Consider the following 23,047-nt stretch of genomic DNA (forward strand, 5'->3'; position numbering starts at 1 on the left):
ATATAAACCAGCTACACCTAGACACATGGATATATAGCTTCCTATACCAATGAATACAATATCACCCAACCCTACAAATATTGCAATAGTAGGGATACTCTTTGGATAGGTTCAATACATAAAACTTCTTTAAGACACTTCAGATTACATTTTAATTTATTTTTAAAATTTTCCTAGACACAACTCTTAACTTAAAATTGATTATTTCATCTTTTAATGCTTACACTAATTAAAACACTTAATAGAAAACTTTAGGTTTTACATTCTTTCAAACCTTTTCTAATTGTTGATATCTTAACTTAAGGACTTTGAATATGGATAAAATTTCAATTCATTTGCTTTCAAAATTGTATATAATTTTCCCAGGGCAATGCAGCTTCGGTTTTCCTCAACCACAAGGCTTCCTTTCCATTTTTGCAAACTGTTTGCAAAATGCCTTTTGTTGACTTGACTGAGTGGAGTCGCTCGGTGTGCTGTGTTTTGTGTATTTACCGCGTTGTTGTGGACTTTTAGCGTGGGCTAAAAAAACAAAAATAACAAGGGCAACAGGAACAACACAACGAGAGCGACAAGAATCGACGGCGCCGTTGCCGCTTTATTATGAATTATGGCCACGTTGACAGTTTAGGACCAGACGAGGGCGTGGAAAACTTGACAGATGCGCTCTCAGAATCCAGGGAATGGGAATACAGAATCCAGAATCCATGGATTCTGCAGAGAACCGGGCAGAATGGCAGAAAATCTCGCGAATAAAGACCTATTCCTGGTATCGGCTACGAGCACTGGCATGGCTCTATTTCTTATTAATAATGTGATAAAACTGTCAGGCGACCAACTGAGCCGAGACCCGAAGATTTCCATTCGTTGCCTTTTGTGTAAACTCTCGCAATCCATTCCACTAAATTAAGCAATTAATTTCCCATTTATATAAGCCGACAACTACAACTTTAACTATAAATTATTTTTTTTCGTATATCTCATTTGCTTGCTGAATTTTTTCCGAGTGGTCGGAGATTAAGCCAAAAAAGAGTTATGCCCATTGCTGTCACAGCGAATTATAATGGCTAAACAAAAAGAAAACAGACAAAAAGTAGTTATACATTTTCGGAACAAAATTGAATACTGAAAATCACTCAATTATGTCCAAGCACTTTGTGACCTAATCGATTGTGACTTGTGACGCATGGCAAAAAAGGAATTTGGATAAATAAATAAAATACAATTTGTTCAGAAAATGAAAGTAATTTAGGTTTAAATGTATTAATTTAAAAAAAATGTAGAAAAAGATATATGTATATATTTTATATATATTGAAAATGTATTAAACATGTTCCTATAATATTGTAAGTCATCTAATTACCACTTCCTTTAACTCTCTTTCTTTTTAGGTGAGCTAAGAATCGCTTTTTGTGCTTTAATATGTGTTAAGTTCTTCTTTGGTGGTATTTATAACACAAATTGGGTAAGTCTGATGACCTCCAGAGCTATTAGTTCGTTTTACTCTCTTCTCACTTCCTAATTACATTCGAGTCTCAGAAAATATTAAATGCAATTTCATTCTCATCATTTCCGAGTCGAAAACACCCCGTTCCTTCTTTTCACTAACCAAAAAACCTAATTGAAATTACGCAACGTTCATTGACTTTAGAAATTTCTTGGGTAACTTTAAGTACATAGACCTTCGAACACATATTTACTTGTGGTCACCGACTTGTCTCTCCCATGTATGAATTTTTTCACTTTTATTATTAGTTGGACCTCGTATTAAGCGGCTCTTTGTACGAGTTTATTGGCCAGGGGAGCCGGTATATAAGACCTGTAATGTAATCGCATTAGTGGGGCTTTATTGCCGTCTTCTTTCCAATGCCAAATTAGCCATGAATGAGTCGATGGCATAGAAGAAAAAGCTGACTACGAAAAAATAGATTTCATTTAGACACGATCATTGCCCATAATAATATGAAGAATATCTGGAAATTAAGAAGCGGGAACGATCTTAGTAATGACAGAGAACCAGAAGTTGACGGGTCTACAAAATATAAGCTGATAAGAGTCAGGAAACCTGTAGAATTGACAACTGATGGAGATTGCGAAGATGGAAGACAGTAGTCCATAGAAGTCAAAGAAATGAGAAGAACATTTATGAAGAATGACTAAAAAATTAGAGCGACCAGTAGAATTTGGTTGTTTGCTGAATATGTTTATCCATTTTTTCAGACTTACCAGCCTTCCTTATTATTTTTCTCATTTTTAAATGATGCCACAGATTGAGTTAAATGAAAACTAATTCTGAAAATGTTTAATAAATTATTCTTATACACAAACCCCTTTTAATTATTTATAAACTCTAATTAAACCATTCAGCTTTGCAAGGCCTGGAATTCCGTGAGTCGAAACCAAAAAGAACAAACCCCAAATGAAAATTCAATAATAATCACAATAAATATCCATATAATTGAGTAAATAAAGTGAATCAAGTAGAGTGAACGAAATCTCAATGAGTGCTGAAGGTCAGAATGCTTTAGGCATTCCAAAACGAAACCGAAATTGAAATTGGAATCGAAATTGTATCGATTGGTTGGCGGATGTCGCCAATGAATTCTCGGGCCTCTCAACGCAATTAAATGCCAATTGAAATTTTTCGTCGCTGCCTCTTTTTGGTGGCTTACGAATTGAAATTAATGATTGGGAATCTTAAATAATTTATTTTAATTGTGTGACAAATTTGAGCGAACTTTTTTGATTAATTTTCCTTTATTGATTTGCTGGCTAATCTGCCGGCCATGGCGAGATTCCATAATTTTTATTTTTAAGCGATGATGTTGAATAGCTTTTTCTGCGTGACTTTTTCTCTCTGTCTCGCTTCCCATATTTTTCGGGGTATATTTCGTTACCGAAACCGCAGTTCAATGATCGCATTTAATGATTTTTGTATGCGAAAATAAGTAGATTTTGTACTCTATAGATGGATCGCACTCAATCGCACACAAAAGTTTTGTCTGTGGCCCGCGCGAAGCTTTCTTTTGTTTGGGTTTCTTTAGATTTTGTTTTCTTTTTGCTTGCCTTTTGAAAACTGCTACAGAAATTCGTGAAATGTTTTTCTATGACCATTAAAGTCAAGAAACAGACCCACGGAGGGGGATATATTTGTTGTGGTCCATCCACTTCAAGTCGAGTGGCAATGGGCACAAGGCAAATTGTTGAGTGCTAAAATATGGAAGTATTATGTAATTAAGAATGGTCTCAAGAGATGGGGATAATAAGATTACAATTTGATTATCTTTTTGGGGTTATACGTCAACAAATCATCCCTTTAACGGTAGAAGTCTATACATATATGCAAAAAAAGGGTTTTTATATTATTATCTACATAAGAAAGTTTGTATATTAATATTAAAACAATTTAAATATAAATAATTATAATCAATTATAGTTTTATTTTTCTTATTTATGTTACCTAATTAACTATCTTAAAAGTGATTCTTTTAATTTGGCTAACAAGGTACCGTGACAGCCATCTCACAGGCGTAAAACCCGACACTTTGCCTATAAAGTTCCCATGCCGGAACATAAAAAGATACAAGATCTACAGCATGCTGAATTAAAGGAACGCCCCTACAGAAAAACCTAATCAAGTTCAACAAACTTCCAGATTGATTCTTCCCCTCGTCGCCACTGAAAAACAAATCAAACTGGTAACTGACTTTGCAGATCTTGCCACGCATATATCCCTGGTCGAAAATCAAATTGGGTCAAAGTTTGCAGCCGAGGCAATTTATTTTGCTCCTACTGCCAAAATATTTTGTTCTGGTAGCAGAATGAGCGGTTCAAAAAAACCGAAACGATCAAATTTACATGCCAAACCTGTGTTTTGGCCTCCGTGCTGAAGAAGATTTACAACTCGATAGATAAAGATCTCAATTTACCTATGAATATGTTCTCACGCTTTATGGTTCTCTGTTGTTTTTGGCATTCTCTGGTATTTTTGTTTTGGTTGAGATGTTAAGTTGAAGCTCGTCTCGGGTCCACAACTTTGTTGCCCCATTCTAAGGGCATTAAAAATGGAAAACGTTCTCGTGTAGTATCAGTTTTTATTGGTTAAATTGCAACTATCAAATCTCGGTTTATGGCTTATAGCACATTTACTCCGAGGATCGCTTCGGTTTCTTCACTTTTACGATCGTTTTGGGGGCTGGGCCAAGGGCTAATTTTTATGTCTTTTGATGGCTCGTTTACACGCAACGACAACGATCTGATTATTGATTTCGAATGTCATCGACAATCGCCTCTTATCTCGTTTTATGTGTCAACTTTTACAGACCCTCTAGTCCTCTTTGCATAATTGGATGAAAAAGGCATCTCAGGTTGAAGGGGAAAAGTCGTTTATAATGTGGGCGATCTCAAACGTACTTACACGGTAGTTATTGGTTATTAAGTGGGGATGTTTAAGCATTCTGTTTATGGATCGTACTTACGAAGGAATAAAAAAGTTGACAGGGAGAAAAGTTGTAAAGGGTATAAAGTTTTCAATTGCCGTGTATCATTAAGTTTTAAGGGGCACTTTACTATATTACTTGCAAAGATGCGGGCTCAAAAAAATCATTAACATATCAGTTGATAATTGATTTTCGCAAATTGACGTTTAAATGTCAGTAGCATGCAAATCAATCATAAAGAGATTAGCAACATAACAAGGCCATATGCAAAAAAGACTAAACAAATTAATTTGTATTAAATGTCAAAACAGACATCTGACATTTAATACAAATTAACTGTTGGGAAAGAACTTGGAAGAGTTTTAGGCATTTTGCAAAAGAAGAAGTGCTAATATGGTTCAAACAATAATACATGTTGGAAATAAATGTATAAATAATATCTTTCTACTTTATAAATCTATTACTTGGATTTCTGTTATAATATAGTTAATAACGAATTAGGAAATTGCACTATGAAGACCAATCCCTCAATTGAAACCTCAAGATCACAACCTCGATCCAAGTTCACTGCCAATCCGTTGCAAGTCGAACTTGTTTGAGCCGAACTACCTGCAACGACTTCGCTTCGAACCTCTCTTAGCCGATCTTTTCTTCCGAAGACTCTCTTCCGCGGGAGCTCTTAAGTCCGAAGACTTTGTAACGCCGAGTGCCGAACCACTCCAACTATGGACAATGGAAACAAGTTCTTCTTTGGGGCCCCTGACTCCCCTAACTCCCCGATTCTCCCCCTCCTCTTTCTTCTGATCTTGCATTTGTTTTTGTTGCTTTTAGCCAGTTTTGTTTACCTTATGCCTCGTTGAAGATCTTGGCTATTTTTTGTTGCGTTTTTTTCGCGATTCGTTCGCTGCAAAAAGTTCTCTCAACTTGATTTTGCTCTTGATGTGAGACAGTGCTGGAGAAAGAGAGGGGAGAAGCCAGGAGAATTGGCGGGCGGGAGGGTGATGGGGACAGAGAGCCAAACAAGTTGCAGTTGCTCGATTCTCGATACGATTCTCGGGACCAACAGACTCCTACACGAGGTCTCGCCTCTTCGATCCCCAGATATAACATTTTTTCCACTCTTCTTCTTCTCCCTCGGCTGCTAGTTTTTTCTTCTTACTTTTTTTTGCAAGCAGCAGGAAGTTCAATTTTCAGTTCAGTTCAATTTTGCACGTCATCTCAAGCGGTCCAAGCGGCGTTCGTAACTCGATTTCAACTCAAGACTTCGGACTTTTGCCTAAACCAGAAACAGACCACTGAAACTCTGTTTTTTTCCAACGACTCTTTTGTGTGGCGCGGGTGTAGCTGAAAGTGGAAAAAATAGTTACGAAAATAACCGCAGAAATTAACAAAACAGGTCCTTAACAATGAACTGTTCGTTTTTGTGAAGTTTTACCCTCTACAAAGTGAAGTTTTTATAATAATACCTAGTAAAGACCAGCCAACATGTATCGCCTACAGAGACGAGCTGCTTTGATAGCCAAACAAGGTAGTAATATCTGATTTTCTTTTTATTTGTTTGTGAACTGAATAATTTCAATATAAACGCATTCAGTCAAGATCATCAGGTTGTCTTACGTACTAATTGCAATTATTGTGGGAGCTTAAAAATAAAAATTTTGCTAATTCAAATAATTTATTTTTTCTTTTGAGTGATTTTTTTATTTTTATACATTTACCCAAGTATTGAAAAATATACCTAAATATTTCAAGGAAATGTATATTTGTTAGGAATGTATTTTATTTTTATAAATTAGTTACACAATATAATAAGACCAAGAAACTGTGAAAGAAATCATAGTAAAATATTCCCACCATTTTTTGGTCTTAAGTGACAACAAATAATTTCTAAGTAATTGCTAGTTTGCACTTTGTCATCGCCTTTGACTCATTGGGGTAGCAGAAAAAAAGTATTGAATGTTGACATTACTCATACGCAACGTTGGGCGGTAAGGGGGTAAGGCTTATTTAAGCCTTTGCGGTTACACGAATATAGATCTTAGGCTTTTGCGGTTTGTAGAAATGTGTTAGGGATTGGTGGGGTCGATATAAGTGTTATATGAGGTGAGTCCTTCGATGAGGTAATTGAGGTAAATAAAGCTATTAGTTGGTTCAATAAAAATGTCAAATATTTAAGAGTCCATTCGTGCATTTGTCCCATTTTTTCCCCAATTTAAGCCCTTTGACAATTGCTGGATGGGATCTTTTAACTTTCATCACCGCAAGAAAAAGCCCGCAACTGGGTCACCTTCCTAGAAAGAAAGACAATACCTGCGGAAAAAAACAGAAAAATAAAACCCAAAACACGAAATCGCAATCATTTTACTTTTGATTATAAACAAAATAAAATGGAAAGAAGCCGGAGAAAGAGGATGAAATTATTTCTAGCCACTAATCGTTGGATGAAGTCGACCTAGAAAGGCCTTAGCCCAGCCACAGAAGATCATCTTCTTTCTATTTCATTCGGTTGGACATGAGAAGCCATGGAAAGGGACAGGAACCCCCTGGACGACAAAGTGAAAGAAAATGTCTGAGGTTTTCCTCAGCACGATTCGGCCAGCATATAATTTGAAGATTTAGAGAGTCGCGTTAGTCAAGATCGCATTTTGCATGCCAAATGCTGGGCACAATTTGTCCTCATGCAGATCCCAAAATCCAAAACCGAAACCAAAACAAAAACCAAAACCAAAACCAAACCAAATCCGAACCAAGTTCAAAGTCGTGCCCAAAAACCCTCGCCCCTCTCATTCTCGAGAACTTTCCGCACTTCACTCTATATCTCCATCCAAAGAAGGTCATGGACAGATTTTTAGGCTCCCTGCAACTCTTCTCGCTTCGGGTCCACTGCCGTCTGGTCTTGGCCAATTGACTGCAGAGATTTATTATGGAAATCTATAAAAAATATGGCCATAGATTGGCATACATTCCCTCATGGATGGGGGACCCCGTCTCTGATAGCTTTATAATATTTATCTACCTTTCTAAATCTGTCCTAATTAGGATTCGATTCAGCCGAGCATTCGATAAATTCTTTTGGTCTCGATTCTGCTTTTGTTTTAACTTCATTTGGACAGCATTGCAACAAGTCAATGCGGAAATATTTTGATAGTTTTGCCACGCACAATAGAGGTTCTAAAGTCAATCGATTCCCCGAATATGTTCTAAGCAGTGTCAATCATGTAAAATGTAATAGCATTCAAAGTAAATATTTTAAAAGAAGTAAAGATGATGGGAAAGACTGCAACCAAATGAAAAAAATGATAAGTAATGAGTACCAGAAAAGAAAATTGCCAGCAATTTCTAACGTTTTTATCTCAGCTTTCCAAGCCCATGAACATCGGTTATGCAGTCAACAACTGATAGAAGGCATATCCCCCCGCTTCGATTGATTTTATTGTCCAGTAGTCGCTGTCTGTGTCTTTTTCCCTAGCCAAATTCCCTCTGCCCGTTGGCTACCGACGATTCTAACTGTAAAATTACAAACTTGTGCCCCTCCCCAGCACCTAACCGCCCCCTGTTCCTTTGAGCCAAGAGTCTGGCTGATTCTCATTTAATGCATTTCCTTAAGACGACAACGTCGACGAAGACCAGCACTGGACATTGGACACTGGACGGTGGACGGTGGACAGTGGACACTTGACTGGACTCTATGGACAGTGAACACTGGACAGCGCGTACCGGACTTGTGTCAGCTAAATTATTTCCACGGCTCGATTCGATTCCTCAGCTCGTTGGGGCTCTTTTATGGCCAACTTGCACGCATCTGTCAGTCTAGCGAAGATCCCCCGCCCGCCGCCTTTTTTTATGACCTCTGCCAGCGGCCAAGTTATCTCCCAACCAGCTACACTGGGAAAATATATGGCAACTTTAGAAATAAAATTGTTTATGTTTTTAAAGTACCATTTCCATTATTTGCAGTTAGCTTTCTTGATTACAATTTTGAAGAACTCCGAAATGTGTCTAGTAATTGATTTTCCTATAATTTAGAAATAGGTAATATTTATGTTGTTTTTTTCAAGCCATCTTCTGAATATTCGAATGAGATATTTTACTTCTTGAAAAGATAAGAACCAATCTACATCAACTTCTTCGAAAAACAACTTTGAAAATACGGAATTTAAAAGGTTGAATAAAATTAAATAAAAACTTTGTTATAGTATTTTTTTAAATTTTGGACTAGTTAATGTTTTCTCTGCTTTAAAGACAAGGTTTCTTTTAGGTGTTTTTCATACTATTTTTTGGTGCAGTGTAGTCAAGGCAAGAGCAGGACAGCAACGGCTTTTACCGTAATACTTTGGAGCTGTTCTCTAACGATGCGCTGCTCAACGGTTGTTTTCCCTTTCTGGCCAGTATCCGAAAATAGCAAATATACCCAGAAAGAGACAAGGATAGCCAACTAGAGGGAGACGGACAATGCGCATGCGTGACTGCCCAATGTCTCCGTTGGTGTTTCTTCTTTATCTCGGGTGAAAAAGTCTTCCTGTTTCGGTCTCTTCTTCATCTGCATTTTATGGCTCTCTTTACTGCTGCCTCTTTTTCACTCCTTCCCCATCGCTGCACTCTGTTGCAGTTAATCAATTATAACGACTCTTGATTTCCTTCCTGATCTAGATCAAGATTTCAGTTGCCTGTTTCTTCATTTACTCCGGGGTTTATGTGGGTTCACATGTTGCATGTGTGGGGACTTTACAGTTCTCCGCACATTAAGTCATTTGGCTATCTTGGGGATCTCTCCTCGCAGGTCTCGTCTCATTTATTCGGCTTATTCTTGGTGATTCCTGATGTTATTAAGTCATTTCGAGTGCTTGATTTGTTGATGGCTCTATCACTACCAATCTTTTTTTTAGATTTTTATACTGCAATTTCACTTTAATTGAGTTTTATGGTGGAAGTGGGGTGAATAAAATTAGACTCATTAACGGTTGTGGTCATATTTCAAATTGGCAGGGACTGCTTTAATTTTATTGTTAGTATGCATTAGTTACTATTTTATGAACAAGCACCATTTTTAGAGACTAGAAAAAACAAATTTTTGTAATCTAGTTTTTGATCTGTTGCTTATAATGTTTTTGTAAAATTCAAAAAATATTTCACTTTTGCAAATCTTGGATTCCCTAGTCCCTTGGCAAAACATTCGCTTAATCTTTCCTCTATAGTTGTTTTGATTACTTAACATTTGTCATGGTTACTACTGGGATGGCTTAATAATTTCCCCGTTCCCTTCAGACATTTGATAGCCCATGCAAATGTTGACAAATGACCCAACATAAAGTTCCTCCAGCAACCAGGGTCTTCTCTTTTTTCCTTATCGACTTTGCAGTCGAGCCATTGAACATTTTCAATGCACTTGGCAAATAAAAGAAAATTTTTGTTTGTTTGAAATGTTTGTCAGCTTGTTGCAATAGATTGCGAAAGAGGGAAAAGTATCGTTCTGTGGGATTTTCTCGGAAAATGATGAGTGTGTTGTCTAACAAGTTGCTGCTATTGCCATAACGGTTTCCGTTGCTGCTATGTAAACTTTTGCTGAACTTCTGCCAAATTAATTAACGCTGTGAAAGGTGCAGGCCATAAAAAAATGGACGGGAATTACAAAAAGATAAAAATGCAATGAAATTAGAACTTGGGATTATTTCCGTGGCATATTTCCCGCTGTTTGGGGTTTATTTCTGTTCAAGTGGATAAACCGAATGCAATTTACAACCAAGAACAAGGCAACATATTTTGAACGACTACACAGATATTAAAATTGCATAGGTAATTTCTTTTTTTTATAAATATATAAGTTAATAATATTTCCCTAGATAAAACAGTTGCATGCGTCCAATATATATGAAAATATATTATTGCACTACAAAAATAAAGTACATTTTAAGATTATGTTGAAGTTTTATTGGCTTCTTTTATCTTTGATTATAATAAAGGATGCCTTAAAGCTTATACAAAAGGCTGCCTACTGACCACTCTCTAATAAAAGGCAATTTAGAAAAATTGCAATCGCAACGAAGCAAACTTCCTTATACAAAAGGAAAAAACAAAGCAAACACATTCAGCCGAGGCTCGAGCCCCATTTAATGAGATTCCTTGGGGGCGCCAGACTGAACTGGTCCCTAGCATTACAGAGATGGACAAACAGATGCTGGCGATAAAGCCGAGAAGGAGGCTTTCCAGTAGCCTGGGAGAATCTCGACTTGTAATTATTAACTTACGGCATATTAATTTATTATTTGCTATTTAATGTGGCCAGCCCCCAAAAGGCCCTCCTCCACTCCATCCTCCAGACGCCTACCTCCTAGTATTTTGCTGCCAGGCTGCGGGCCAAGTTCGCTTTTTTGACATTTGATGTATTTATGTGGTCTGGAGGAGCCGGCTTCTTCGCTTTCCTGCTCGCTGTGAGCGATTTGTGGGAAACTGTCCTGTCATGTGTTGAGTCCGTCTGGCATTCGCTTTTCTCTATTTTGATTGAGTGATTTATTCGGAAATTGTTGTTCTCGCAAAAAGGTATAATTAAATGGGCATAATGATGCCAAAGGGAAAGGCCTACGCACATCAAGGAGAGTTTTTATAGCCGGGAAGGGGGATTGATTTAGCAGGGATTGGATGGTGCTGTGGGTTTCAGCAGGTGCTCCTTTCGGAAATTGCTCGTACTGGTAATGGAATCAGATTGACGAGGCCTAATATTAGTGGGAAAATTGTGGTTTGATTGGGTTTTTCAGGGGAGCTTATGAAATTATGGCACATATAACTATGGGAAATATTGTACACATTCAAAAAGGGATATGAAAGATATTAACAAAATGGTATCGAAAAAATGTTAGTACTAAAAATATTAAAGCAACATCCCTAATTGCATAATCTTGCACCGGTAGCGATCTTTAATCCGAAACCCTCCATCACCTGCTGTACACCTGTCTCTATCTCCCCTTTTTCACCATCTATTTTCCCGCTTATAAGTATTTATTTTTTCATTCTAGTTGCGAAATACATACGTATATCGGGATAAATAAATAAAAAAGAAATGATTTCTTTGTTTACCCACACATAAGGAAGTTATCGAGTGGTCAAATGTGCTATAAATAAATGCATTTAGCTTGGGGTTTTCCTGTAGCCACTGGGCTCCCACCCCCTCTGCGTCCGCCTCCTTTCTACCATTTTTCTCTGCTTTTCTTGGTTCTCTCCTGCGATTCTCTGCTTTTTTATTTATTTTTTTTTAACTCTAAGAATTGTTTTTAGCCTGGCTTCCGGCGACATAAAACTGCCGTTTGTTCTGTTTTTTCCTCCCCCTCCCTCGCCCACTTCTGCTGCTATTCTTGTCTAACAGAAAGAGAGGAAAGAAGCGCGAAGAAAGAGAGGGCAGAAGGCAGAAGAAAGAGAGGGAGCGCGTCCCAGAGCAGCTGCCCATTGGCGGTTGCTCCGCTTGAATAATCCAACTTTAGCTTGGACTTCTTAAGCTCAATCTGCTTCTTCCCCTGGAAGATAGCTTCCTCTTCTTCTTCTTAGCCGTCTTGCAGTGATTTCTTCCCTGCTTCTTCTTCTCTTATGGGGGCTTTGGTCATCTACAAGTTGTGCGATTTCGAGTTTTGTTTTGAAAGTAATTCGTCTGTAGGATAGCCATGTGCCCATAATTATGGATTTCGGACGAGGGGAAAAATGTGGTGAGCGGCGGCGGGGGTAGAGGTCCAAGTTCAACCCACCCACATTTTATTGTTATCGCTAACAATGGCCAAGACCAACAAAAATAAAAGAGGCAAGGGCAAGAGTCGCAGAAGTGTAGCACAGCTGCTGTCTGAATCTTTTTTAAGCTTCAGTTCCAAAGACTCGGGTAATGGAGACCTAAAATTGCAGAAGGGGGTTCCCCAGTGGGACATATGGCTTGTGGGGTCCAGAGATCAAAATCGTTAGCTATTTGTATTTACTTAAATTACCTCAATTGGGGCTTTATTCGCTATTTTCAGAATTCGTTTTGTGCATCTCGTTGTGCTATACATAAATTGAGTATTTAAAGGTATACATACATTTATAAAAAGATTGTTTTTTTAGTAAGGCCTATAATATGGTTCGTTTCTTATCTGTAGTTTTCTAGATCTGAAACATTGCATTTATTTTATACAAAACTTAAAAATCGTTATAATTTCATTGTATCCCAAAAAAAGCTCAGAATATCTAAATTATTCTTAGTCTACGATAAACTTATCGCCCGAACCCAGATGCCCAACCCTAGGATAGCGCATCCAGCTCACTCACTTCAAGATAAAAGCAAATAAAAAAGCTATAGACAAAGAGGAAAAAGCCCAGGCCTCGGTTGTGGCGAAAAAAATTGCATAAAATGCCAGAGGCAAGCAAAATGCAGGCCGCGACTGCGCTGCTCTCCAGAATGCTGCAGAATCGGATTCAGAATCAGTCGGTGCATTGAACCCCGCGGTCTGGGCCTGGTCCACAATTCCATTCCACTGCACGCAAAACTAGAAACGTTCCTCTGCCAGCGATCGAAACATATACACACGGACATATGGTGGGGCGATAGGGGGTTTTAGGGGTATAAGGGGTATTGGGGATATCAGGGGACCGAAGCTATAGACATCGGACGGACTTTCGCACGAATGCACAGGCCATCGTGTGTTCCAGCTGTTGTGACTGCCACAGTGATCAATCGCAAGCCGGAACCACTATTCATAGAACACTTTTAAGAATGATCAAAAACATTACTTTTAATAGTGATATTGGTATATCCTAATGCTGTTTTTGGATATCAAAATATTTAAATAAAGCTTGCACTGTTTTTCTTATATTGTCCTTAGGTTTTTAAAAATATTCCAAGTTAAAGTTTTAAATTAAAAAAAAATCCCTTAAAATAAAACAAAACAATGCTATTCCGATATTTTTAACAACCTTCTGTTTGTTTTTTTCGAAAAATGTTATATTACTGCATTATAATTCCTTTTACATATTGTTTAAAATAGTATTTAAGAGAAGATACTTCATAATGGGTCAGTACTGTACTTGGGGTTGACTCAGCCAGCGATTAGAAGCCTAAAAGGAAGTAATGTTGCAGAAAATGCAAAAACCAGGGAACGCGAGCGGGAATGAGATGGAGAGGCAGTAAGAGCGAGACATACGATTGCCGCTGCGCCTGCGTGGAAGAACTGGACTGTCCCCGTCTCTTTTCGACCAGCTCAGTCCCTCTCTTTCTGCTACGTACGCCTGGCGATTTTTTATGATGACTAAAATTGAAAAACGAAGCTGCGGTAAAAGCTCAAGAGCCCCCTCTACGCCCCTTTCTGGGTTATTATTGTTGTGGTCTTGGGGTCTCTTGGCGTGTGTGTAATTATCCAAGGACGCCGCTGAGTAATGAAACGACCTTGAGTGCAGCTACACACACACACACACACACACACACAGGCACACCTATGTATATCCAGGTGTATATGGGCTTTGGGCGTGATTTTTTCTCGATTTTCTTGGACCTTACTTTGGCAGCAAGCTCATTTGTTACACATGGACAAAAGAATAGAACAGAACTTAAAAAAGTATATATAAACTGATATGCCCAACAATTTGTCAGCGTCACAGGGCGCGGGGGCGGAAGGGGACGGGGTGATCTGCAATGGACAAAAGAGAACGCCCACCGCAAAAACACCGAACCACTCCGAAATGGTAGGGAAATAAAAGAAAAGAATCGGAGAAAAGAACAAAACCTGCAAGAATCGAAATGAATGTGGAAACGTTTGTATTTGTCTGGCTGCAGATCTTTGAGCCGAAGTAATCGATCTTGGCGGAGATATGCCAACTGAGTTATGAGCGCAGAGCTATTTTTGGATAGCTTTTAGTTTTCTTAAACGATTATGATCGGCATTGAAGCAGAAATTACAGAATGTTCTGTTCTAGGAGGAGGTTTTTTAACAACAAGACTTAAGTTCTTTCTATCATTAATTTACAGTATTGCTATCCAAGTAATTCATCTTCTTAAAAATAAACATAGTTTTTAATCAGTACAGTTATTTTTTCATAAAAATGTTTGTCATGTCGTTTGGTTAATTCGAATTTTATTTTAAGTTTTTGTTTTATTATGTATACTTTGTTTTGATTCCTAATCACCTATTTCTACCTCCCAGATCCAAATGTTTGCTTGACAATACAATATTTAAGTAACTTTGATAATGTTCTTTTAAACATAAAAGATGATTTAAATTTCTGAGGAGTGCACTGTATTATTCTTTCCTTTACGTATCTTATCCCGCCCCATCATCATCATCATCCCATCGACTGGGACTAGGCATTCAACTAATCAGCCACAGAGCAAAAATTATTGCCATTTTTTACGCGCTGCTTCAAACGCGGCAGAAAGCGCAGCCACCAACAAACAATGAACTTACAGCGTTTCTACACTGAGGAAAATAAATAAAATTCATAAATTCTTAATCAACTTTATCAATAGTGGATAGCTTTTGTTCTAAGATACTTTATTGAAATGTCTTTAGGAGAAATCCTAATAAGTTCAATGGTAACACATTAGTTATAAGACAACAGCTTTTTTTAACAATTATCCTTGAGTATAACTTTATGAGATGATATTTTTCCATCAGAATATCCAATTCCGATTTGTTTTATACTGAAATATCAATCTAATATTATTTCTTTGCATTTTATTTAAGTTTTGCATTGTGTATCTGTTGTTGTTTTCGTTGTTATTATCTGAGGTTGCTGTTGTGTTTTTGCTGGCATGCCAACAGGCTATCCACCATTAGGCCATAATCATCATCACACACGCCTTGGCCAAGGCCAGAAACCTAAGCCTCGATCCCCAAGCCCCAGACCCCGATCCACTCCTCGAGGAGTGCCAAATGCCTTTTGTCTATGAAGAGGGATAGGATTTCTGGAGACGAGGGATCGGGTACCGGATTGAAGGCAACTATTTTTAAGTATAGGTTTCGGTTTCATTGTTGCATTTCTTTTTGCGTTTATGAAATTAATGAACAGCTCGGCCGATCCTCCTTGGCTCCCTCTTCATTCTGGTAAACAGATTGTGGAGGCCGGGGAAAAAAGTTAAGACGGTTGCATCATTTTCGCAGACTCTCTTGTTGTTGCCCATTTATTGACCCGCATTTGCTCGGCCTTTGCGCATGCGCAATTTGTTCAGGCCCTCGGGCCCATCAAGTTTATACAATTGAAATGTAAACAGCGTCATCACTCCGCACATTCCATTTGCCACTTTTTTTTGGATACTTCACTCATTTGCATGTGTTGATCGCTGCTTCCTTTTTCGCACATTTATTTATTTATTTGCCTTGCAATTATCCCACCATCAAAGACTCATGAGCAGCTCTCAGTTTTATTTTCAATTTTCATCGCTTAAGTGATCGTTTTTAATGACATATTTACTCACGCTTGGTTTTTTTCTGTCTCATTTCAGGTATGTGTGAAATTAAATGTTTGGATATTTTTGGAGACTTGACTCTTGTCCATGGAAAGTGAGTCACTCATATGAAATTGAAATATTTTTACATGAGTCATTTTTAAAATAGAAAAAAATCATTTCAACTATCTTCTTTTAAATTCAAGTATACGAAATGTATCATAGGTAACGGCCAATGCATATTACCAACTTACAACGTTAGTTTTAATTGAGTTTCTGGAATTTTGTATAACAAATCAATTCGGCCATAAAAACTGTCGACTTTGATCCGAAAATTTCCTATAAAAATGGATTAACATCGTTGCCAATCAGAATTTAACCTTCGCAAAAGATCAGTATCGTAAAAACGACATCATTAATAACTGGGTATCGATCATATTTTCCAAGTCCCGTTGATGGCGCCACAAAAGATTTATGTGTATCTTCAACTCTTGAACTTTTGCGCGAAAATGTAGCTGTCTGTCGATCTGCAGAGATCCATGGAGGTGGACAGGGATTTTGGCGATCATCGAATGTGCTCGGATTGGTTGCGGTAATTAGTGGGATTAATTGGTTTCGTGTTCGGCCCAGACCTCACCTAGTAACCTCCATAAAACAATTAGAATCGACATAAAAGCTGGCATTTCATTCCCCAGCGGAGGAACCATAAATGAGTCAAATCGAGTCAAGTTAAGAGTGGCAGTAGAGGTGGGCTCCCAATTTGGTTGCAAGTCCAACTTGGTTCCAGTTTCCCATTGGGTTTGCTGTCAAATTGCAGCGGCTGCTACTGAGATTGTGGGCGTGACGACAGCCCACACTGACATCCACTTGGAAATATGGAAAAAGAGAAAAAATACAAATAGCAAAATGAAAAATGAAAAGACCTAACCTAAAGCCAATAAGTGGCATTAGCCAAATGTGGTAAAACCATTTGGCAACTTGTTAATAAGCAATTGCACCGCACAAATCAGATGGAAGGTGCGTTTCGCAAAAGCAAAGCGACCCGAGGTGAAAAAAACGTATATTTAAATTAAATTTAAAATTTTATTTGATATATTATTCTATTCATGTTTTAAATATTTTAAAGAATTAATAAAAGCTACATATCTGCCTTATTTTTTGAAAGCGTAAACTACAGATTAACCTCTTTAAATACAGCTTTTCATTGCAAAGAAGTAGATTAATTTAAAATCTTATCACTGGCCTTTGTTACTTATGAAACCCACTGTAAGTGCTCATATAGATATGTGTGAGATTTTCCATCGACCAACAGCGAATTTCCCACAATCGTTTTCTTAGGTGTGTTTTGATTTTAACTATTTCTTTTTTTTTTCTACCATTTGTCTGCGCTTCACTGACCACAAAGAAACCGAACCGAACCCAACCCAAACTCCAATCCAAACCCAAATCCGAACACAAATCCATAACACCGAACCCCATATGCAAATATGCAAATTCTGCGGGGGGCTAACCAAGATAAGTGTGACAGCTGAGCGACGATTTGTTGAGAAATTATGGACAGTAGTCGGCCGTCGCGAACAAATAACAATAAATTCATCTGTGGGCTGGGAAGCAGGAAGCCTCATTTTTTGTTGCTTTTTTTTGGTGGGGTCCTGTAACGCCCACTCCTGCTACTGCCACTCCCACTCCACTGCACGCCCACTGCCACGCCCCCAGCGGGACGTAATGATGTGCAAGACTAACTGCATTAGAAAGTCAAAGATTAAAGCTTAATGCATGTGGAAAGTGCAGGGGAAAATCCAGCGATACGCGAGCTTTATGCCGGATTCAATAAATATATTAAAGGTGCAGAAAATGGTAGGAAAAGATGAGAAATGAGGGGATGGTTTTTCGAATATGATATTCAATATGTGTGGGGCGTTACTACTCCTAATAAAAATTGATTTCCGATCCAAAAATCTTGGACCCAATGAAACTGAATTTTTTTAAAAGCTCAGATGGTCTCTACTATCTAAAAACATTTAAAATTATATTTTATATCTTAAGAAAAATAAATCAATCGTAGAACTATTTGCCTTTCATATTTTGTCGCATATACTATAGTTCCCACCAACATTAGATAAGCTGCCACAAAGCGAAAAACCAAAAAATCCAAAGAAACTTGTTCAGCCAAAATACAATTGATTAGCCTCGGGATTTCGACTTTAATTTAAAACAACATTTCAATTTCCACCAACACTGACAGCTATCTCAATTGCCTCCCCGCTGCAGCAGTTGATATGCCATTTAGCTAACAACCGACTGTCAAAATATGCTTATTTATTGTAATAATAATTCATTTGATTAACTTGCAATGAAAAAAGTGCAGCGGAGCCGAAAAACAACAAGCTAAACTCCCCATTAGCCTTTCTAAACCGTGGCCAACCCACAACCCACAACCCAATACCCCTCGCAACTCCACCATTAAATAAAAAACGCTCACGTTTAAGATGTCCGAAAAAAATAGAGAGCGACTCCAATTGAACACCGCCAGTTGACTACTGTGTGGAAAAGAGCCAGATATTGATGGGCGAAATGAGCTATACGAAATGGTTACAAAGCCATAAAGGTTCCAAGTTAACTGCTGAATAAATAGATTTGCATGAGGATTTAGTTAGTTAGCTATTCTATTGATGTTAGAAATTTTCTACGCACTTGTAGATTTACGTTTATTATAAATGATAATATATATTTTGAGTAGGATTTTATTGATGTTTAACTAGATTTTTAATTAATACTATTTTTAAAAGGCAGAAGTTTTCCTAATTTACCACTGCTCTTCTCACGATCTCTAGCAAACATGAAAAGAAACTAGCCAAGAGGACAACACTGAGAAAAGAGCTCTTCGCCAAAAGAAAAGCTTAGCCTCCGCCTGCAGCAGGAAAGGAAAACTCCTCGAATTTTGTATTTTATTGAGCCATTATTAAGTTATAAACACGCTGCTATTAATACAAACACAAATAAATACCAAAGGAGTATGTGTTGGTTTTGTCTGCGGTTTTCTCGGACAGTTGGACAGTTGGACAGTCGGAAGAGCCAAGTGAAAGGTTTTCCCATTTTCCAATGCCAGGACTTTGCTCGATTCGTGGAAAATGTGTGATAAATAAATATTAGACCATGCTGGATATTCTGTGAGCTCTGTTAGTGGGCGCAAACTTTTGGCTGTTGTTTTTATAGACCGCTCGCTCTGTTTTAATGGCCCATTTCGAATGGAGTTGCCAAGTTTTTCCCGAGTCAAGTGGGCGGCCTCCGCGAGGGGGGCGTGGCCCCGCTTTTCACAGTTCAATTTGTGAAGCATCATTTCGCTGCTCAGATTTGGGTTTCGATTATAGCGTGAGCCCATCAAAACAGAAAAAACAATTAAGCGAAAGGATTTTCGAAAGGGCAGAATCCAAGCTCACATGCAGAGATTGTCATTTGGTACACTTTGGGAAATTGGATGTGATTTGTTTGCTATTATTATTTTATCGTTAGTTTATTAAACAAACAAATCTATTGGAATATTTGAAAAAATTTTATTGACACAAAAATGTATTTATTATTTTTTGATTATTTTAAAAAAACATAAAGCCAAATACATTCAATATTCTCCGCTCTATTAAAAAACACAAAACATTAATTTTAAAATAAACACAGTTTCGCCTTAGGCCACGGAAACTAAAAACATAATTTAATCAAAACGATGTGAAAAATCGTTGCCATTTTTATGGATTGCCTTCAACTGTCTAAGCGCGGCAATTTGTTTCTGTTAAATCCTGCAAGTAAAAACGGCAAACGGAAAATGCCTATGAAACCGTTTTTATGGCCATTTTCATTTTCGTGTTAGCCAAACATTACCATAGTACCGCGGCCACAGTTTCAGTCGGAATGGAGCCGAAACATTTGGCACACTGGATTTAAGAACCATAATTTGCCGTTAGCCGCAGGATAAACCACGCAAATTTATCATGAGAAAAAAGGCACAGCGAAAACAGCAACAAATAAAATGTTGAGAAGTGAAAATGAAAAGCGCGGAAAGTGCTGAGGGGAGAACAGATAGTGTGAGCAGTGATGCCAGCGAAAATGGAAAGCTGCGGATTGGTCCTGGTTATGAATAGATTATGGTGATAAAATGCGAGAAGGATTTTATGGGCTTACTAATGCTTAAACTCTATCTTTTTTAACCAAAAACAACTGAGAACTCAAGTAAAACATTTTCAAGTTAATTTTATTATAATAAATACAATATTGTTAGCGCAAATATTTTTTAATCATATATAAAGTAGGCGTTACAATTTAGAATAGGTATAATAAAAAATCGAAGATATAAGACTTACCAATTTTATTAAAACTTCAAGTCAAAGCTTGGACTTCATAAATATTATTTTTAGGACCTCTGAAACTGTCTCGAATTTTAATAGATGTAATTTACAGGTTGTAAAATTTCAACCTATTCCTGGTCCAACTGCAAGCTTTATTTGGCAGCACTGATAAAGAGATTCCGAGGGACATTTGTCTGCCCGAGTCAGTCTATAAATTACAGCTGCTAGTCAGATCTTCCCCCACCATTTCTCTGGACTTATAATCAGAATTTGCGCTTTCACACGCCAAAACGGAGAGGGGCTTGAAAAGTTGGGGGTAATTCTGGTAATATTATGGAGGTTATGTGGCGAGGGAGTGAGGAACAGGCCGCAGTTCCGCTCGTTATCTCCCTGACACAATCAGCGGGGCCAACTCGGGGCCAATGCTTCTAAAACTAGGCTTAGTCTGCTGTCTGTGCGAAGTTTTTTTTATTTTTCAGACATTTTTGATAAGCCATCTGCTCCAAATTCTTTTTTCTTTGCACTTTGTTGCCGCTTTAGTTTTTGGCGCTTCCTTTTGTTGAAGTTTGCGGTTGGGCAATTTATGGCTAAGGCTTTTTATTAGCTGATGATAAAATGCTTCTTAAAAGCGAGGGTGGCTTAAGGAATATTGAGCACGATGAACGGAATTCGAGAGATAGCCTTTTAGGATTATTGAAAAAGTTCTTCTGGTTTAAAACAAAAGAAATTATTATAATAATATTATTGAAAACGAAGATGCACTTAGAGTTGTTTCAAAAACTATGCAATAGATCTAACATTAATAACCCATACTTGAATTAAAATTTTATAAAGATTGTGAGAGCAAGTATTCCTTTTCAGTTTATAGTTACACCAAAAGAATTGTTTTTACAATTCTAAGGAGCAGTCTCCTGAAGAAACCACTTACTTACTTATAAGTAATTAAATACCGTTTCCGCGGAGAAAACTGGCCATCAGATCTCCGTACTTAACAATCTCCCCACGGCAATTGAAAGTTGATGCAGTTGGTCGATCAACCCATTCAATGCTTATCAACTGCCATTTAAACTCGCATTTAGACTCATTGTACAATCTCCCAACTGTCCTCGGCAGCAGATTTAACTCCTTTTTATGCTGCTATTGCTGCAGTTTATGCTTTTTTCCCCTTTTTTGAGCTTTCTGCTGGGTTCTTCGGCGGTTTCCGCGGTGTCTTTTTATCGTTGGCGTTCATCTGCCTCATTTATCATCATCGAAAATGTTGAAGCGTGTTGAGTTCGGTTTCGTTTCGAGCGCGCTCTTAACTTTTTTTATTATTTTTTTTTATTTTGTTTGGACAGGCCAGACTGCTGACCCACATTCCCCCCGCCCCGCCCCCTCAATTGCCCCTACAATTTGGACTTCCTTGTGAGCTTTCTGTGTTGTATTTTTCTTTTTTTTTAGCCTTTTTTTGGTTGCTCTGCTGTCGCTTTTCGGTTGATAAATATATGTTACACTTTTTTACTGTTATTGCCGAACCGCATGTGGTTTTGGCATTTCTCCTGGCTGGCTTATGCTTTTTTTGGTGTATCTTTTTTTTTTTGGTTAAGAGACGACTGCAACTCTTCCTTTCGAAATGCATTCGCTGCCCATTAATCGTTTGCGTCGTGTTTTCTAATTAAATTGCGGCCACACTAAGCACACACATGTGGGTGTCTTGTCTTCTGCTGTCCGGGGTAATTATTCTACAAGCAGAATTATTGAAATGGTACTTTTACTTTGCCTGGATCCCGTAAGAAAATATATCCCGTCGACTTTCGACAAGACAAAATGCCTGTGTTTCTCTTTCTGTCGCCACTAAGTGGGCCAATTAGAGAGAGTGAGAATCACACGATGCGAGTTGGTGGGAGTCCAAAATTTTCGAGATGGGTTGGGGCACTACATATGTGTGGGTCTCTTGGGTGGTCGGCAGTTGCTATGGGTGCTAATGGACTTGATCTTCGGATCGTGGATAATTTAACCCTTCACCGAAGGCATAACTTTCAATGAAATGTGTAGACCGAAAAATGGCTAAAATGTTTGATCTTTATAAAGCATATTTGAGGAGGGGGTCTAATAAAAAAAAACTTAATAATTCCTATATGGCAAATAAATGTTTTGAACTTATAAACCTAAGGAAACCCACTAACTAATTCCAGTTCCCTAATTTTCCGGGTTTCGAAAAATCATTCTTAACCATGATCTCTTAAGGATTTCATTCGACCGGCACTTTCCCATGACCAAAACCATTTGATGGCCTCCTCAGTTGAAGTCACGCTCGTTTTTCAGCAATGGACCAATAAAAGGCAACCGAAACAATAAGGGGAAAACAAAAGCGAGGACTAGAGGACCCTAGCCGAGTGTCAGGGCTATTTTGCAAATCCCTATGTCGACCCACACTTTGGCATTCTGTGGAAAACCATTCCATGCGATCCATACCATTCCGTAGTCACGACCCCCACAGTCAAGGTAATTCCCAGCCAAATTTTTGCATTACCCGAAAATAGTGTTTTACCTCTTTTCTGCTCCCCCCCCGTCTCTTTTCATCTGTCAGTGGTACGTATCACGTGTGTGCATATTTATTAGGTCATCTAATTGTGTTTTCCATTTCCACAGCGCTGTGGCTCGGACATGCAGCGGATTTTCCCAAATGGTTTTCCCACACAAACACACATACACACAACTGTTTTTGGCTTATTTTGTAGTTTTCCATTTTCAGCATTCAGAGTTTTTCCTTGCCATTTTGGTACTCTGAAAAAATTTGAATTGGAGTGCAGCGGAAGACCGATAGTTGTTTAACTCACTTATCGAAACGTTGATGGTTTCAATTAAAACCCTGCATCCTGTGTCGTTTTTAAAATAAAAAC

General features: G+C 38.0%; 1 protein-coding gene across 4 annotated transcripts in view; it reads left to right on the top strand.

Annotated features, from left to right (window-relative positions):
* Positions 1-23,047, top strand: part of bbg (big bang) — a 102,938-nt gene that overhangs the window by 34,691 nt on the left and 45,200 nt on the right. Inside the window, exon 1 of one of the 4 annotated variants that reach the window (XM_065864996.2) lies at positions 5,668-5,964. The exons of the other annotated variants lie outside the window; for them this stretch is intronic. Within the exon in view, the coding sequence (XP_065721068.2) occupies positions 5,922-5,964 (43 nt within the window). The 5' untranslated portion in view covers positions 5,668-5,921. Of the gene's footprint in view, positions 1-5,667; positions 5,965-23,047 lie in introns of those variants that run through there. 4 annotated transcript variants of the gene reach the window in all.

Source organism: Drosophila suzukii, chromosome 3 (genome assembly GCF_043229965.1).
Source record: "Drosophila suzukii chromosome 3, CBGP_Dsuzu_IsoJpt1.0, whole genome shotgun sequence".
Taxonomy (NCBI): Eukaryota; Metazoa; Arthropoda; class Insecta; order Diptera; family Drosophilidae; genus Drosophila; species Drosophila suzukii.